General features: G+C 50.5%; 1 protein-coding gene across 1 annotated transcript in view; it reads left to right on the forward strand.

Annotated features, from left to right (window-relative positions):
• Nucleotides 1–20,074, forward strand: part of LOC134100599 (WD repeat-containing protein 7) — a 144,728-nt gene that overhangs the window by 84,741 nt on the left and 39,913 nt on the right. Inside the window, exon 21 of the mRNA XM_062553886.1 lies at nt 3,185–3,409. Within this exon, the coding sequence (XP_062409870.1) occupies nt 3,185–3,409 (225 nt within the window). The remainder of the gene's footprint in view (nt 1–3,184; nt 3,410–20,074) is intronic.

The following is a 20,074-nucleotide window of genomic DNA, read 5'->3' on the forward strand; positions in this document are numbered from 1 at the left end:
GTGTAAGTGAGGGCCAGTGTGTTGTACAACAGGCTCCTGGGGCGTCCCATACGCCGGGGAGAACAAAAGGCAGCACCGGCCCTCTCCTCCCTAAAGGAGGCCCCGCCACCAGCGCCTTTGTGGGGCCGAGCGTGTGGCCCAGGGAGGGGGGGGCCTCCAGCACGTGCCCCCTCCAGCAGCCCTAGCCCTGCAGCCAGCCCCACAACACACACACATACACGCACACACACACACACACACACAGATAGACACACAGACACACCAGTGCTGGGCCCAATTATTATTACTGCTCACGTCATACACACACACATACACACACACACACACACACACACACACATACATCTTACACATACATCTTAGTGTTCCTTCTCTCAAAAAATCTTTCATTCTTAATTGTCATTGAATCAATCTAGTCTAGGTTTTGTTGAGCACTACTCTAAAGTCCCTTTCCCACATAACTTCTAGAAGTTACCCGGACATATTTACCCGGGTGAGGCACGACACGGACGTTTCCCACATGAGCTTTATGTCCGAGTGAGATACGGGTAATTCTGTTCACACTAGACCCGAGTAATAGCCGCGAGGGGTGGGGCAATGTCAGCACTTGCAGGGGGAGGGAGATGACGCTAAATAAATGCGTTGTTGTGCTGTGTTGCCTGGATGATACGAACTTACATCAGATCCAAAACATCATGAAACAACAGAAGTAGTTAGCTCGCTAGTCAGCGGGAGCTAGCATAGAGGAAAAAATAGCTAACGCCAGGACCACAGGCTATAAACAAAGCTCTACTTCAACCCTCTCTGGTATAAACATCCAACATAACAAATTAATAGAAAATAATGACACACCTGGAAAATATAAACAGCACACAGAGGTCTGAGGCTCCTTCCCAACTCCTACAAAAAGCAACAATGCTAAATAACAGCGACGTTAACTATTAGCTGTTAATTGCTAACCACTAACAGCTAGTTGCAAGCTAATCGACAACACTTCAAGCTATTCACGTTTGCAAGGATAATCCTGCCTGTCCTGCAACAAACACAACAACGTGATTGCAGTTTAAATTTGTATTGTACGTACACAACAAAATGTCACTGTTTTCTGTAGAACTACTCCGGTGTTCTCGTCTGTGTTCATACTCGTAGGGCAATGTTTATCGTTACCATGGCAATTTGTACTTTCTGCCTTGCGCTGCAAGCAGGCTGCAAGGGCGCATTTCTATGCGTCATCGGTACGCCCCCCATCTCTACCCAGAACTGTGCCGGCTGCGTTCCCACCTAAGCGCACCCGGGTAACATCTAGAAGTAGTACTAGGGGGCTAGTAGGGTGAGTTCCGGGTAAGAAAATACCCGAGTTTTGCGTTCCCACATACAGCCACCCGTTTGATATCCGTTTGACATCCGGATGTCTCGCTCATGTGGGAAAGGGACTTAAGTATCTTGTACAGAGTTTGAGGGATTTACTTTATTGCAAAGCTGCACACTAGCGCCCAGGCAGGCCTGCTGAGCTGAAGCAATCTGGGCCTGAGTGAGAGTGTGTGTGTGTGTGTTTGTCTGTGAGGCTGTGTGTGTGTCTGTGTGTGTGTCTGTGTGTGTTTCTGTGTGTATGAGAGAGAGAGTGAGTGTGTTGGCTTTACGGCTCTGCTGCTATTTGTCTTGGACTTACCTCTGGCTGTTTGTGTTTACCCACTCAGTGTCTGCGCCTGTTTGGTTTTCTTCTGCACCTTTGATGGGTGTACGGGAGAGAGAGAGAGAGAGAGAGAGAGAGAGAGAGAGAGAGAGAGAGAGAGAGAGAGAGAGAGAGAGAGAGAGAGAGAGAGAGAGAGAGAGAGAGAGAGAGAGAGAGAGAGAGAGAGAGAGAGAGAGAGAGAGAGAGAGAGAGAGAGAGAGAGAGAGAGAGAGAGAGAGAGAGAGAGAGAGAGAGAGAGAGAGAGAGAGAGAGAGAGAGAAGGAGAGAGAGAGCGAGAGAGAGAGGGAGGGAGAAAGAGAGAGACTGAGAAAGAGAGAAAGACAGAGAGAGGGAGGTGGGGAATGAAGGCCCAGAGATAGAGGATGAAGGGATAAGAGTTAGAGAGGGAGTGTAAGCTCATAAAGTACGAGAGGCAGAGTGACAGACAGGAGCTGGAGAAGGAGAGCAAGTTTGGGGGAGAAAGGGATGGAGAGGGCAGGAGAGGAAAGAAGAGAGGAGCGGAGGAGAGGAGAGGAGGAGGAGGAGAGGAGAGGACGGGCCGATGAGCGGATTTTCCTGTGGCTGGACTGGCGGGCATCTGCCTGTCAATCTGACAGGCTGTCAGAGCGCTGCCGTCTCGGGCTGCAGACACCACATCAGCCTCTCTCCTCCACGCCTCCTTATCTGCCACGCAGCCTTCCCCCCAGGAGCCCACGCACTCAGTCACCTGATCCCTCACACACACACGCACACACACACACACACACACACACACACACACACACGTACTTACCTCTAGCCCTGACACACTTCCTTAACCCAGACACACACACACCGTCCACACATTCACACATGCACATAAACGCACAAACTCTCCACTGCCTCACCCCGCACCAACTCGGACCTACTTTCTCTCAGTCACTCGTATATATCACACACACACACACACACACACACACACACACACACACACTCCTGTAGGTTGCGCATGCGTGGCCCATTCCCACACTCCATGTATTCATGTAAACACTATATACTCTTCTTTACTCGCCCGTGTGGGGAGGCCAGGCAGAGTTCACTCAATTCTCTGCAGTCAATTCAATATCTCAACAGAGAGCGCAGGAGCACCTTGTCTGGTTTATGTATTTATCGCAAACAATAATAAGTTCTGACGGAGTGAAGTTCTAGCCTTTTTTCTTTTATGTCCGCTCAATGATTGCGCGGGCAGAAATCACTCTGTGCAACATAAAAGCAAAGCTAGCTCATAAAAGGATATGGCTTCCTTCTCCAGGCTCCAAATGTTTTTATAAGAGATTGAAAAAGCTACCGCAGTGCAACCTGAAGCTCTTAATCTAACTCCATCTCCCCCTCCTCCTCTCTCCCTCTCTCTTCTCCCCCCCTCCTCCTCTCTCCCTCTCTCTTCTCCCCCCCTTCTCCTCCTCTCTTCTCCCTCCCTCCCTCCCTCCCTCCCTCCCTCTCTGCAATCTCTCCTCCTCTCTCTTCTCTCTCTAGGCTGCCTGTCCAACCTGCCGCCCAACGCTAAGAAGATCTCCAACTCGTACGAGGAGCGGCGGAAGCAGGCCACGGCCATCGTGCTGCTGGGCGTGATCGGGGCCGAGTTCGGCGCCGAGATCGAGCCGCCCAAGCTGCCGTCGCGCCCGCGCACCGCCGCAACGGCCCCCGAGGGCTTCGGCCTGACCACCGGCGGCTCCAACTACTCCCTGGCGCGCCACACCTGTGAGTACCCAGCCCTGCACCACCCAACGCCCCCCCGCCACTCTCCACACCACACACAGCACTCACCATAGGGCTCCTGTGGCACGGTGCCCACCTTACACTGTACACTGACGTCCGCCTGTCTGTCTGTCTGTCTGTGTGTCTGTCTGTCTGTCTGTGTGTGTGTGTGTGTGTGTACCTATCTGTTTGTCTGGTTCTGTGCCTTTCAGATGTCTTTGTCTCCTGAAAGTCCTCAACGGAGCGATATTTGTTATTGTTGCTCTTTTATCCTGATGATTATTTGAATCCCAGCGCAGCACAAAGCCCTGATGTTTGCTGTTGGCGTTTCATTGCTGTAGTGACTAGTGAGCGAGAGGGAAGAGTGATGAGAACTCCCGCTCAGATCTCACATCTCACAACATATCCTGCACTCAGGAGCAACAGCACTACGGCACAATCACCTGGATCACTGCAAGCACTGCACACAAACAAACCTGCTGCACACAGAAAGCACACTAGTTTATGCACACACACACACACACACACACACACACACACACACACACACATATACACGCGGTGTGGTTGTGTGAGCTGGAAGGCCACATAAATAATTGAAAGCTGCCTCCATCTCTCAGTGGTGCAGCCTGTTTGCTCTCTGCAGCCTCGCTGCCTGGAGTCTACGGCCCCTGCCTGCCGAGCCTTTGTGTTACCGCCTCACACACACGCACACACACACGCTCATGCTCGCACCCACACACACACACACACACGCTCATGCTCGCACACGCACGCGCACTCATATGAAACAAATGATGCAATCGGAGGCCAGAGCGGGCTGCATGCAGATGTGAACTCCGTGCTCTTTCAGGTCTGAACTGTCAAACATGACAACACCCCAGGAGGGTTCACACACTCTGTCTGTGTGTGTGTGTGTGTGTGTGTGTGTGTTAATGTGGGGTGTACAAGGCCACAGGCTCTCCTGGGCTGCGCTGCACAGGCCCCGGCTGCCTCTCCCCAAATCCGCGCTGACAGGGCAGGATTAGGGTGCGTAACCCCGCCGTGGTGTCTGAGGTGCACCGTCTGCCTCTCTAAGTCCCTTTAAATCTTTAAATGTGCGGATATCTTAGAAGTGCACGCCACCACCGCTCATTAGCCTGCTTTAGCCTCATATTCTGCTGCCCTTTAGCTGAACCTTGTTGATGAGCAAGTGCCGTTTCACAGTCACACTAGCACTACGTTTTAGTTAGCAATTTTAGAATATAGCGACGTGTCCGTATTTATACATTTACGTATATAAGACGTCGTAACTTTGACATTTTGGGTAGCTACGATTTTTTCATGATATTTCAGAGTGACTGTAGTTTAGGTCCTTTTAGTAAAGTTTTGGGCGTCATGTCCACATACCACATTTTTGAACACTAAGAGTCAAGTACATGATCAGATTATCTGTGCCCTACTAGTCAGTGAGAGAGAGAGAGAGAGTGAGTGAGTGAGTGAAAGAGAGAGAGAGAGAGAGAGAGAGAGAGAGAGAGAGAGAGAGAGAGAGAGAGAGAGAGTGAGAGAGAGAGAGAGTCCAACTGGATTCCTGGGTGTGTTGGGCGCTCTTCTGTGCCACTGACCTGCACAGCTGACCGATTTCATGCCCAGGTGCTGCATGCTTGGGTGGGGGAGGGAGGGAAACGGGCAGATTTCATGCCCAGTAAAGAGCTCCGTGCCTGGGCAGCCGTGAGGAGGGATCAGCCATAGCTGGAGGGTCCAGGGGAGACCTGCGTGTGCTGATAGGTCAGTGGTGTGGAGCAGAGCCGCTGTCACCTCAGTCTCTGGGGCCGCAGCACGCCAGCCAAGCACGCCCACCGCAGGGAATACCCTGACTCCCAGTCTAATGCTCACACACACTCACGCACACATGCACTCACACACACACACACACATACGCATGCTCACACACACACACACACACACACACACACAAGCCAAAGCCAAATGCACCTGCATGCACACACAGGCAGACTGTAGTCTACATACACACACACACACACGCACACACACACACACACACACACACACACACACACACACACACACACACACACACACACACACACACACACACACACACACGCTGTTTGTGCATACCCTCACAAACCCATCCCACACACACAACAAGCTAGAGAGTGAGCACGCCAGGTTTGTGGAATGCCAAATGCGAGTGGCACACACAGGAGAGCTGCAGCCCTCTCTCTGCTGTGCTGTGCTGTGCTGTGCTGTGCTGTGCTGTGCTGTGCTGTGCTGTGCTGTGCTGTGCTGTGCTGTGCTGTGCTGTGCCGTGCTGTGCCGTGCCGTGCTGTGGCTAATGAAGCTGCAGGCCTGGCAGACGACGAGGCCTCTCAGTGCAGTGCAGTGCAGTGCAGTGCAGCGCAGCGCAGCTGTAATGATTCCATAGGCAGCCTGGCGGGGCGCCCACAGCACAGCACAGCCCTTCATCAGCATGCTGTAGGGGCGCCGCAGCCCCGCGCTAATGAAGGAGAGCGCCACGGCCACCCGGCTGGGACCTTGTGTTTACATGGGAGATGTGGAGGCTGAGGAAATATGGAGCCGAGCAGCGGCAGACAGGACAGCCACGGCTCCTCTGACACTGCAGGCCCATTGAGAAGAGTGGCACGGCATCCGTACATGCGCCACATTTGATTGCTGCATGCAAGATTGAGTGATTGTGTGTGTGTGTGTGTGTGTGTGTGTGTGTGTGTGTGTGTGTGTGTGTGTGTGTGTTCAGTGTGTGAACTGGAGTAAAGATGAAGAGATGTACAACTTCAAGTCATCCATTTTCTGGTGTGAGGGATTCTTCTTGATTGCACGTACAGTATGCAGGTATGCTGTGTGTGTGTGTGTGCATAAATGGTTGCCAGTCTTTATGTTTATTTATATGTTGAAGTGCTCTCTTTGTGGGAGAGAGGTGTGTGGGATTCTTCTTGATTGCATGTACAGTATGCATGTATTCTGTGTGTGTGTGTGCGTGTGCGTGTGTGTACATAAATGGTTGCCAGTCTTTATGTATATCTATATGTTGAAGTGCTCTCTTTGTGTGAGAGAGAGAGTGTGTGTGTGTGTGTGTGTGTGAGTGTGACATTTGCAGTGGGGTTATATGGTTTGTGCTCACCTTCTCCCGTGGTGAAAGGTTCAGCTTGAGCAGGCTGCTTCAATAATGGACTCTCCAGCCGCCCCAGCCCTAACGTCTGCCATAGATAATCAATGTGATTGGGCCTGCTCCTCTACGGCTGCCTGTGCTACATCTGGCCCTGCTCCTCTAGGCCTGTCTGTGGATGTGTGTGCTGTGCGTGCGGGTTTGCCTGGGTTTTTTTTTGCCTACCGTAGATAATCAATTTGATTGGCTCTGCACCTATGTGTGTGTTTGTATGTGTATGTGTGTGTGTGTGTGTTATTTGTTAGCCATAGATAATCAATATGATTGGCTCTGCACCTATGTGTGTTTTTGTGTTTGGTGTTTGTGTGTGTGTTATTTGTTAGCCATAGATAATCAATATGATTGGCTCTGCGCCTATGTGTGATCTTATATGTTTGGTGTACGTACGTGTGTGTGTGTGTGTGTGTGTGTGTGTGTGTGTGTGTGTGTGTGTTATTTGTCTACCATAGAGAATCAATGTGATTGGCCGTTTGTTTTCATCACGGCCTGCCATAGCAATCCCTCTGTGCAAGGAGTCTGTAGCGCCCGCAGCCAATAAAGCCTTGCGGCCCTGGGATATATATTTGGGATCCTCAGGGAGCTGCCTTTATCAAGTATGTAAGCTAATATCTCTCCGGGTTATTGGAGGAACACCAAGCGCTACACACACAAAAAAGACTGTGGCCTCGTGTGTGTGTGTGTGTGCGCCCTCAGTGCAGGGCTGTGCCTAATGACTGAGGCTGTCTAAATACCATCACTTGCTGGCTCTGGGTATGTGCTCGGTGGCTGGCTGCTGAGGCTGCTGCAGCAGAGGAGGCTTTTAAAGAGTCATTCCCCTTCTGCTGAGAGAGACAGAGAGAGAGACTCACTCCCATTCTGCTGAGAGAGAGAAAGAGAGAGAGAGAGGGACTCACTCCCATTCTGCTGAGAGAGAGAAAGAGAGAGAGAGAGAAAGAGAGAGAGAGAGAGAGAGAGATCCCTCACAGCCTGCTGATCAAATGTAAATGTTACCTTCACTCACACATTCACTTAGCTTTACCTCACACACACTTACTGCGGTTACGAAGACTAGCTTAGCAGGCGCACCTGTGTATTGAGTGCGTGTGTGTGTGTTTATGTTAGTGTGTTTGTGGAGGGTGGTAAGGTTGGATTTTTTCTCCTATAGCTAGAGGTGGAGAGGTGTCAGTGTAATGTTGTCGTCGGTACTGAATTCCGCTTTGTTTTGGTCCTTGTGCTGCGATGTTGTATTTTCAGTGAAGCTGAAGTAGTTATTTGTGCCTGTCTGTTTGGAAGGGCTTGCTCCTTGTTCCTGACTGGCTGTTTCCATCTGTTGCAGATGTAATTGGTTTGTCTTTACAAAGCACAGGATATGGGGAAAGGCTCTTGTGAATTGTCATCGGTATTTTTAGAATTATTCTGTGTCCTTTCGGATTTCTTTTTTTTTTTTTTTTTTAACTGTGGGTATTCATGTCTACTGCCTGGCCTGCTGTGTGAGCTCGTGAAGATGTTTTTTTCTGTGCGTAAGAAAACAAACCGACATACAAATGCATGCGCACACACGCACACACACACTTTCTCTCTCTCTCTCTCTCTCTGTCTCTGTGTTAGTCTGTCTCTGTCTCACTCCTGATTTCAGACTGAGGGCTGATTTAATTGCCAGGGACGGGCCTGAGGGCAGGAATTACTCTGCTGGCTAACGATCGTGTCGAGGGGCTTGGAGACATCTAGGGCTCTCTCCACCACACCTGCACTAAAAGTGTGTGTCAATCACACACACACACACACACACACACACACACACACATATAAATATATATATATATATATATATGTACATACATATGTTCACAAAAACACACACACTTATGTAATGATTCAGTCTGGCCCCTCCCCAGCATATTAAAACCAGACACCTCTGTGAATCATCAAACACACAGTAGTGACTTTGACCATGTTGATGTAGTACTCAGCTTTGATACAGTACATGTCATCATGGTATCACACTAAAGCCAGCTGCTCTGTCTCATTTAGTGCTGTTTGGAAGAAGAGAGTGGGTGTATCACATTATCAATATTATTATTATTATTATTATTATTTTTTTTTTTTTTTTTTTTTTCTCCTGCTGTTGCATGTGTTCAGCTATGTTGTTGTAATTGGGAGGCAGAGTGTGTCCATGTCTCCTGTCTGTGTGTGTGTGTGTATGTGTGTGTGTGAGAGGATTAGTGGATCTAAAAGTGAAGCTTAAGCAAAAGCACCGCTCACCTGGCCGCCATGTCCCTGGTCACAACAGTAATGAGTTGCACACGCTCACAAGTCCCTCTAATCTGCCGCTGATTGCCTTCACATGCCGCTGACACACACACACACACACGGGGCTACGGGGACGCCTTCCAAAGCACACACCGCTGCAGTCATTTTGTGTGTGTGTGTGTGTGTGTGTGTGTGTGTGTGTGTGTGTGTGTGTGTGTGTGTGTGTGTGTGTGTGTGTGTGTGTGTGTGTGTGTGTGTGTGTGTGTGTGTGTGTGTGTGTGTGTGTGTGTGTGTGTGTGTGTGTGTGTGTGAGAGAGATCAGGAAGCAGAGAGGGAGAGCTACTGTTAGGGCCCACACTGCTGTGTCCAACATCTCTATCACTTGTGCTCCGTGTTGAGAGAGGGCAGGTGTCCCAGCAGTGAGTGGAGTGGCCGGCGCACTCTCTCTCTGTACTCTCCCCAGGCAGGAGAGGGAGCGCTGGGCTCCAGAGACCACCCTTTCCCCATGTCTCAGCGCCAGCTCTCAGAGCGATGAGACACACACGCAAACGCTGCTGTCAGGAGAGTAGCATGAGATGCACACACACACACACACACACACACACACACACACACACACACACACACACATAAAATACCTACCAAGCATCAACACTTGCATACTTGCAAAAACTCCTCCAATAGGTCCAGTAGGTGCTGCCAAAAACCTTCTTTATAGGTGTCCTGCTGCCTGGGCTGTACTTCCAAATGGCCACCACCATTTTAGCTGCCTCTCTCGCTCTCTCTCCCTTTCTCCCCCTTCTCTCTTTCTTTCACTCTCTCCCTTTTCCCTCTTGCCCCCCCTCTCTCTGTCTGTTTACCTCTTATTTCCCTCTTGCTCTCTCTCTCTCTCCCTCCCTTTCTTTCTGTCTCTCTCTCTCCTCCACTCTCTCTCTCTCTCTGTCTATTTCCCTCTTGCTCTCCCCCAATCTCCCTCTCTCTGTCTATTTCCCTCTTCCTCCCCCTTTGGACTGGCTCTGTCTTTGTGTTTGCCTCAGATGTGTGTGTGCCTGTAGGACACACAGGAGGAGGCGAGCGCTAGGCGAGCGCTGGCGGGGAGAGGGACTGACCCCTGTAGCCAGCAGCTGAGTGAAGTGTATGCACAAGTACTTCCTCAGTACTTCCAAGGCCACGGCCAGGCTTTGATGGGGCCGTGCATCTTACAGCGGGCCGGCCAGCTAGAGAGAGGAGGAGGGCTCTCTTTCTCTGTCTCTCTCTATCTATCTCTCTTTCTCTCTGTCTCCATCTCTCTGTCTCTATCTCTCTCTCTCTCTCTCTCTCTCTGTCTCTCTTGCTCTTTGTTTTTCTTTGGGCTTCCGTGCTCCTGGCTGGGGGTCAGGTGCCTCCCTCCCCCTGTGGCCTGTGACGTCCCACCAGGCCCTTTCAATTAGTGCATGACCAGGGGCAGTCCACTAACCCCCCTCCCGTACACACACACACATAATGTACACATACACACACACACACACACACACACACACCCACCTCCATGGCTATCGGCCTACTTCACCTTTGGCTCTTTGTGTTGAACAAATCAGGCTGGCAGCGGAGCTCTTAATGCCGCGCTCCCCAGAGAGGCCTGTGGGAATGGCTGCATTGTAATTAGCCCAGCCAGGTCATTAAAACATACCTGCCCCCTTTCACCCACACACACACACACACACACACCCTCCAGCACCACACACCACATGAGAGAGATAGAGAGAGCGCGAGGGGGGAAGTGACTGTGCATTTGTGTACGTGTGCGTTATGTGTGTGTGTGTGTGTACGCCGTATACAGCACTATGTTCTGTAGCACTCAGACAGATCCAGAGGCTGGAGCCGGTTGGCACTTGTTGGCGTGGCGGTGAGCTCAGCAGGTCCTGGGTCAGTGTTGGGTGAGGGGGCTCTTGGTGGCGGCCTGGTGGCTGCGTGTTAAACACTCCCACCCCCAGAAGGCTCCAGCAGCTCTTTGTAGCGTGTGACACACGCGGGGGTCTTTGGGGAGCGCCGGGCGCCCGGGCCCTGCGGCCTGCTGGCCCTGCCCTGGAGGGGGGAGCTGTCAAGCCACCCGAGATGCGTGGGCGCCTGGCCGCTTGAAGCGGGGGCCCTCCAGAGGTGAATAGCCACAGGCTGTTCTAGCGTGGAGGAGGAGGAGGAGGAGGGCAGGGCACAGCCTCCTGCTACAGGCTCAGCGCCGGGCCCCCTCTGGCCGGACTCGGCCTCTTTAGCCCCCATAGCAGCACTAAAAGATGCAAGGCCCTCCCCGCGCTGCTCCACTGATTTCACACCATCACTTATTTATTTATTCATCTTTTATTTATGTGTGCGGATGTGCGCGCGAGAGAGAGAGAGAGAGAAAGAGAGAGAGAGAAAGAGAGAGAGAGAGCCAAGGAAAGACAGAGACTCATTCTCAGTCAACAAGGTTACTTGCCCCCCCCCCGCTCATTATCACTCACACTCTCACACACACACACACACACACACACACACACACACACTCACACACTCACACTCACACTCTCGGTACATGTAGTAATCCTGTAGAGGCGTGTGAGAGGACAGGTGTTTGGTGTGAGCTGCAATTGATCCCTGAGTAAAGAGTACTCTTTAAATCAGTCAGTGCTTAATAAAACCTCAAACACGCCATTACGCAGCCCTGTAAAGATGGAGGACGCCAGAGGAGGAGAGGAGAGGAGAGGAGAGGAGCGGACTAGGGAAGAGAGGAGAGGAGAAGAAGAGGAGAGGAGGAGAGGAGAGGAGGGGAGGAGTAGGGATGCACCGATCCGATATTTGGATCGGATATCGGCCCCGATATGAACAAAATAGCTGGATCGGAAAAAACGGGCCGATCCATGGGCCGATCCGAATTTAATATAGTCTCAAAAAAAGGGTGAGCCATGACGCGCATCCAGCCATTTAGCACCGCTGTAGCAGCAGCTCACTGCTGCGGGTTAGAGTGTGCCTCACCTCACTGTGTGTTCTGAGTGTCTAAATTCATGGATGGGATAAATACAGATACCAAATGTATGTCATAGGATCAAAAGAATATCTATACCAACCACCATTTGTCATAGATTAATTACGATCTTCATGCGTTTTGTTACATTTAGGCAACACGTTTATTGTGTAACAGTCAACACAAAATAGGCTACTCAAACTAAACACATTGTCACTTTCATCTCATCTGTATAAACTGTTCTTGGTATAAAGACATGCAATTGTTCAAATTGGCTGTTAAAAACTTCTCATTTATTAGACAAAACGTACAACTTCTACCGTTTACCACCATTCAAACTCCGTGTGACTAATTAGTTTATCGTGGGCAAACTGCGGGACCGTACCACTATGAGTAAATAGAGGGGTTTCGCGGGTGACACGATTTTGGCAGGGGTGTTTCAATGTATGTCACTAATATGGGATTTTTATCTGCAAAATAGTTTTTTGTTAGATTTATTATTTAGTAATAACTGTGAACTTGAATTTGAATGCTGTTCCAAGTTGCTGCTGGTGTAGGCTACAACTGTTTATTTTTAATACTAGTAATATAATCAATAATGATGATAATAATAATAATAATAATAATAATGATGATACTATCAATAATAATGATGATACTAATAATAATACATTACCTTTATATCTAAGTGTTATTTTGTTAGATTTTTTTAGGAAAGTAATGTGTAGTTAGGGAAAGAATGTTTAAGTCAAGCCTGATGCCTTTAGTCTTTTCCACATGGTGAGGTATACAGTTTATTAATTAACAATGGTATCGGATCGGTATCGGATATCGACCGATACGCAGAGCCCAGGCATCGGTATCGGTATCGGGACTGAAAAAGTCGGATCGGTGCATCCCTAGGGAGGAGCTGAGCGGACTAGGGGAGAGAAGAGAGGAGAGAAGCTGAGCGGACTAGGGTAGGGAAGAGGGGAAGAGAGGAGAGGAGGAGAGGAGAGGAGAGGAGAGGAGGGGGGGGGCGGGGTGGACGAGAGGGAGCATCTGAGATGTGGCATGAAATTGAAAGATGGATAGGTGTAGTGCGCGGGAAGACAGGAGGCAGAGAGCGAGCGGGAGCGTGAGGAGCCCAGATTCCCATGATTAATGTCTGCAGCACAAGTATTGATGCTGGGAGCGCAGGGCTGCTTCACATGGCAACAGACCAACCAACCCCAACCCCCACACACACACACACTCACGCGCCACGCAACACACACAAAGCCCTCCGCAAGACTCAATGTATATCCCAGATAGCAGCAGGCATCTGATTGTGTGTGTGTGTGTGTGTGTGTGTGTGTGTGTGTGTGTGTGTGTTTATGTGTGTGTGTGTTTGTGTGTGTGTGTGCATGCACGCACGTACATTTGCTTCCAGCCCTGGCCGCTCTCCTAGCAGGATTCCCGGTCCCTGCTCTCCGCCGAAATCCGGCTTCATCCCGGCTCTCCCGTAGACGGCGGCGTGGGCCCGGGCGGCCATTGATTTTGCCCGCTCTTTCCATTTGAGCGCGGCGGGGGCCGGCGAGCGAGCGGGGGGCCAGTGGCTGGCGGGGGCCCTGCCGGTAATGCAGCCCCCGTGATCCCACCGACAGCAGCCACAGCGGCCGGGCTTAATGGGATGAGCCCTCCTCTCCCTCTCTCTCTTTCTCCCTCTCTCTCTCTCTCTCTCTCTCCCTCTCTCTCTTGCCTCTATCTTCCCTCTCTCTCTTCTGTTGTTTTCTTCTCCCTGTATCATGACCCCGCTATCGCACTCTCGCTCCGTTCCTCCCTCGGCTTCTCTCCTCTCCTCCCCCGCTCCACTCCTCCATCTTGAGAGGTTCTGCTTCTCCCTTCATCTGATCAGGTTGCAGAGCCCCTGCTGTGGGCTGGAAGGCAGCTGACAGCAGCTGGGAGCGAGGGAGAGTGAGAGTGTTAGTGAGAGTGTTAGCGAGAGCGAGAGCTAGAGCGAGGGTCCGGAGCCATCAGAGTTTAGGGCTGCTCTGCGGCATGACGACGCCACCGCACCACGACCATGTTGGACAGCTGCCCCGGAAGCAGCGCCCCACACACACACACACACACACACACACACACACACACACACACACACACACACCGAGCCTCAAAGCGCCCGATGAAGGAGCCTTGACCTCCACCGACTCATTAGTGGTGCCGTGTTGATGTAACAGTAGCCCAGGTGCACAGCTGGCGTTAGCGGCTGGACGAGGACGCTCTCACCACGGAGGCCGGCTGGACTGGAGTGTGTGGGAGCGAGTGTGTCTGAGACGGGGCTTGTGTCTGGCCTGTCCGTCCGTCCCCCCAGCTCGCCTAATTAGCTCTTTAGCGGCCCCCGCTCTTAATGTGACGTGTTTATTACCTTAACTAACAACTCATTAGCTTGGCTGATGTTTAGTCAATATTAATTCATTCATTTAAGCCAAGTCGAGCCTTAAACAGAGATGTCTGGAGATCACGGGAGGGCCCACGGCTCTGCACCGGACCCCTGCATTTGAGACCCATAAATTTGGGCCTCCTTGTCTGATTAGGAGGCATCGCCCTCACTCACCTGGACGGCTCTTGGAGGAGCTGCTGCCTGGCCTTAAGGAGGACAGACGGGGGGGATGGCTGGACATGGAGAAGGGTCCGGCGTGGATGTAGCATCTAGCTACTGACTGGTGCTCAGCGTGTGTGTGCGTGTGTGTGTGTCTGTCTTCAGACCTTTAAGCGGATGATGCAGCAGTAGCCGCAGCCGGCTCGTCAGTGTCAGTGTCCACGTTGCTTTGGATTTGTGTTTGTATTCTGTGAGTGTGTAAAATAGTTACTCACTGAATTTGCTCAGTGAAAGAGTGGGGAGAGTGTGTAGGTTTCTATATGTTGTGTATGTTGTTGTGGGGTTTGCGATGTGTTAAGGCGTGTTATCCCGTGCCAGCGTGAGGGAACATGGCATGGGCGGCACACGCCATCGATCGCCACGGCTAGAAGCTGGTGATCCTATTATAGGATGGAGGTGTGACCATGGCGATGTGACGCGCCGCGTCTTTGGGCCTTTCATGCCTGTGTGTGTGTGCAGGGCTATCGATCCTGGCCCTCCATGGTCCCATGGCCTGCTCTTAAGAGGATGGGGGTGGTGGGGGGGGGCACACACACTCTCAATCCACAGTGTGAGCACTATGCCACTGCTGGGAGCAGCTCAAAGTCCTGCGCTCAAAAGCTCTGTTTGGACATGCTACTGGAAGCTGCTGTTCTGCCCCTGCTGACATGCCAGCACTCCACACGGCCTCCTCCTGTGTGTGTGTGTGTATGTGTGTGTCTAATATGTGTGTATACAGACAGGTAGTTATATACCATACCAGGTTTGTGCGTTGGCGGTCCCTATATACTCTATTTCTCTTCTGGATGACATAAATCTAATAAATCCTGGCATCTATATTTTACAGCCACAATACAGTCGGCGTAGACGTCCAGTCCTTTGTCCACGGTGGTCTGTTCAGCTTCCTGCACGCCGCACATTCAAAGGATCCAAACCCCTGGCATTGATTTTTTAGAGGCAAAAGAATCAGCCATTGCTTCCCACTGCCGCACTATTACAATCCCGAGTCAGACGTGACATTTGCTAGTGTGCAGCGCATGTCACATGTAGCGTCCGTATTTACAACAAAGGGCAGGCGGACGGCAGTCTTAAGTGTTCAGTGGAGGGATATTGAAGCTGTGTGCGGTACAGAGGAAGGAATCAAGATGGAGGAAGCTCTAAGCTGCCTGTGTGTAGTCACATTCTCTACCTTCACTTCTCCCGCACTGATCCATTTGTAAGGGGAATCCATATGAAAGTCAAGATATATGAAGAAAAGGTAAAACAAATGCTATATTGAAGGACCTATGGCCCTAAGCATGCATCAAGATGTCAGCCCGGGCCAGCAAGTGCTTTCAATAAAACTTTATTGGAAGGGAAATTTCCTGGTGACCTTCAAGGAGTCGGTGAGTTACAAATGAAGTCTGCCCGCTTCTACGACGAGGAACTTGGGTAATTTATGAAAGGCCGTGCATCTCAGCTCAGCACCCACAAAATATACAGCTGCCTCGCTCAGTGTCACTGGCCTGAGTTGACCCAAACACACCCCCTTCACTCCTCCTGCTGTAGCCACTCTTGCATGGGGATGTGTGGGACCTCTGCTACAGCTGGACTCAGCACTGTACTAAAAACTGATCCCAGAGCCCCAGAGAGATCTGAATGCAGATCAGGGGGGGGGGTCATCTCTGCCTGGAACTAGTCCAGAAATGAGGGAAAGCACACTCTCTCTCACACACACACACACACACACACACACACACTCAACCCTCTTCACCTTTATACATGTGTATAGTTTTTGCAGAGAGAGGAAGTAAGCTGCGCAAAAGTCACACTGAAAAGGGAGAAATAGATGTCCACTGAAGATATCACTGCTCAAGTGAGCTCTGGCAGACTTGTTTGCTAGGGGTGTGTGTGTGAGTGTGTGTGTGTGTGAGAGAGAGAGAGGGAGAGAGGGGTAATTAAGGCTCTGATAGGGTGGTTTATCCAGCTGACCTGTTGCGGTGTCAACGTTGATAAATTCTTGCACGGCACAGATAATTGTGTCCGTGATTATTTAGCAGTTGATCTATCACAAATAGCATAAAAATTGATTGGGCCAGCTGACAGAGCCCTGCAGGCTGCACAGGCTGCAGACAGGAACATGCAACATACATGTACCCTCTCTTTCTCTCTCTCTCTCTCTCTCTCTCTCTCTTTCTTTCTTTCTTTCTTTCTTTCTTTCTTTCTTTCTCTTTCTCTCTCTCTCAATTCAAATTCAAATTCAAAGTGCTTTATTGGCATGACAAATAATGCATTTGTATTCCCAAAGCCATCATACAGGAAGATGTATAGGGCAGCATATCTAAATGTCTGTGGACTTTTAGATATGCTATTACATTTAGATTAACCTAGATTTACATAAACAAACAAGCAAATAGATACAATATACAATACAGACACACATTACACACACACATTGCAATAACAATAGACATGAACAGTAACAGTTTATACTAGTTGTATGCTCATAAATACCAGCATAAAAACAGAAGCCTTAAACATACAGACTGCGACTGTAAAGAAAATTGATTAGTTAGAAATACTGTAGGTAGGTAAATAAATAAGTCTATATTTACAAGAGCATACATACATATCATATGTACATATTCTCACATGCATACAGACTCTCTCTCTTTCTTCATCACATGATGTGACAAGAGATACACGACTACTCTTGGATGTTTAAATCCCTTAAACACACAAATCCATGAAAGTGTGCATGGCTCTGCTAAATGTGTATGTGAATGCAGCAGGCTGATGGTGGTCATCAAAGCTGTGTGTGTGTGTGTGTGTGTGTGTGTGTGTGTGTGTGTGTGTGTGTGTGTGTGTGTGTGTGTGTGTGTGTGTGTGTGTGTGTGTGTGTGTGTGTGTGTGTGTGTGTGTGTGTGTGTGTGTGTGTGTGTGTGTGTGTGTGTGTAGACAGAAAGAGCAGGTTAGGTTTCCACGCGGTGGTGATTGCTGCTCAGTGCTCCCTGTGCTTTGCAGTGGCCCAGGCGTGTCATTACAGTCCCACCAGGACGGCCAGCTCCCCTCCCACCACAATCATCTCAGTGGGAGCGTGTGGAGCGGGGGGGCGTGGGGCCATTCGCCAGCCGCTCTCAACAGCTCTCGTCAATACTGATTTTGTTTGTGCGCCTGCGTGCGTGTGTGTGTGTGGGTGTGTGTGTGTGTATCGCCCCCCTTCCTTTGTGATGGTATTTTTGCTTGCTTGTCTTTGTATTAATGATTCCCTCCATGTGGTGTTTTGAGTGCATTCGTGTCAATAAGAGCGCGTTGAGAATGTGCTTACATTTGTCCTTTTGTAGATGTGGATTTGTGTATGTGCATGTGAATGCACATTGTGAATGTGCCTGTTTTACAGGCAGGCTTCTGTGTTCAAATATTGATGTCTGTATGCTCTGGTTGGTTGTGTGTGTACAGCCCCTTTCCTTTGTGTGCATTTTCCTGAACACACACACACACACGCACACACACACACACACACACCTATGCCCTCCCCCTTTGCAGACTGACCACTGCAGACCCTGGCTGGCTGTTGTCCCCCAAACGTCTTTCCCTGTCTGGGCGCGGGGCCGCCAGAGATTTAACACTCTGCAGGGAAAAAGGAAAAGCCACCACCATTATGTCATCCCTGCCCGCCTGCCCGCTCGGGATAGATGATATTCCGACATGATAAACTCCAGTCCAGACACTGAACATCAGCCCCTAACATGCTAGCTCCCTCCCTCCTTCCTTCCATCCCTCCGTCTCTCCCGAGCCCCCCTCTCTCTCTCCCTCTCTCTCCCTCTTGCATCCCTCTTTTCCCCCTCCCTCCTCTCCCCTCCTCTCTGTATTTATCTCCCCTTTTCTGCACGTCCATATATTTTTTTCTCTCTCCCCCTCCTCTCTCTCTCTCTCTCTTCCTCTCCCTCATATCCTTTTTTCCAGGCATTCTTTCATTTTGTGTCTCCACCCTCCCCCTCCCCCATCTCTACAGTGACCCCCCCCCCCCCCACCCCCCACCCCCTCTTCTTGTCTTTGTGGTCAGCAGAGAATGCATTTCTGTCAAGCGAATACATCCATCGATTCTCGGGGCAGATTGATAGATTGACGGATTGATTGACAATTAATCAATGGAGGCGTAATGATTGGGCACTGCATTAAACGTGACAACATTGTATTTGCCGGAGTGGAGTGGAGCGGGCGCTCTAATGGACAGCGCAGGCAGGCGGGCGGGCGGCGAGGAGCTGGCGTGGAGCTGGCGCGGAGCTGGCGCGGAGCGGAGGGGAAATAATTAGCTCCCCTTAAGTAATATAAATCACTCCGAATAAAAGTAAACAGTCTTTCCTCAGCTCGTTAAGAAGCTCCAAGACCTTTTCTCAAATGCCACCTCATGGTGCTGTGTCCTTTACGAGGCTTACTTTTGGAGTGTGTGTCCTGGAGTGTGCATACAAACCTATATGTGTGTGTGTGTGTGTGTGTGTCTGTGTGTGTGTGTTTGTGTGTGTGTATATGTGCTCACGCTGCAGTGGGGAATGGACAGCCACTGTGTTTGCTGACCTCTGCAGTGGACATGTCTCCCCCACCCCCCGCCTACACACACACACACACACACACACACACACACACACCACTCTCTCTCTCGCTCTCTCTCTCTCTCAACATGGCCGCTGCTGTCACCACGGACACGGGGGCTGTGGCCACTGATTGGTGAAGGCTGGGCTCTGGCGGAGTCGGTGCTAATGGTCAGCCCTAATGGCCGCAGGACAAAGAGGCGGGCGGCTGCTCATCTTTGTCTTGTCCGCCGTCGGCTGGCTGACCCGCCGCACAGCGATGGCCGCTGCATTAACACTGATGCATTTGGATCTGATAGGAGCGTAGCGCCGCTGCCTTCAAAAGCAGCGGCCTCATTAGGACACACAGCCACTGTGTACAGACGCTGCATGGCAGAGCTGGCACTGGGCTTTTACTGATAGTGCACATCACATTACCTAACTCTGTTTTCATTGTGCATGATAGGGTGGGGGATTGCTGTGGGAACGCTCGGATAAATGGGGTGGTGTGATTATGTCCGTGTGTCTCTGTGTCCTCAGTGTGAAATTGTTTGGCTCGTGCTTTTCTAAGTGTTATTTTATGCCACTTCATTTGAGCTCAGATGAGATTTTCTGAGCAGATAATGTGTGTTTGTCTGTGAAAGTGTGGGTGAGCAAGTTGATGTTCGTGAGAGTGACGGTTTGTGTTTGCATTTGAAAGTTTTAGGAAGGATGTGTGTGTGTGTGTGTGTGTGTAGTGTGTGTAGTGTGTGTAGTGTGTGTAGTGTGTGTGTGTGTGTGTGTGTGTGTAGTGTGTGTAGTGTGTGTAGTGTGTGTAGTGTGTGTGTGTGTGTGTGTGTGTGTGTAGTGTGTGTGTGTGTGTGTGTGTGTGTGCTGAGTGAGGCGAGTAGCTGCTGACAGGCTGATTACGGAGACATAATGATTGTGCCATAAAAGCCGTGCTCACTGGGAGCCTCCCTGCCAGCATAATTGAGAGCATTTTGCTGCAGAAAAGTGTGCTGGGCCTGAAAGCAGAGCAGGTGTGGACTATAATACCAGCAGTGGGCTCCATAGGACAAGCCTGCGTGTGTGTGTGCGTGTGTGTGTGTGTGTGTGTGTGTGTGTGTGTAGCAGGTGCTTTAAG

This window comes from Sardina pilchardus, chromosome 14 (assembly GCF_963854185.1).
Source record: "Sardina pilchardus chromosome 14, fSarPil1.1, whole genome shotgun sequence".
In the NCBI taxonomy this organism is placed as follows: domain Eukaryota; kingdom Metazoa; phylum Chordata; class Actinopteri; order Clupeiformes; family Clupeidae; genus Sardina; species Sardina pilchardus.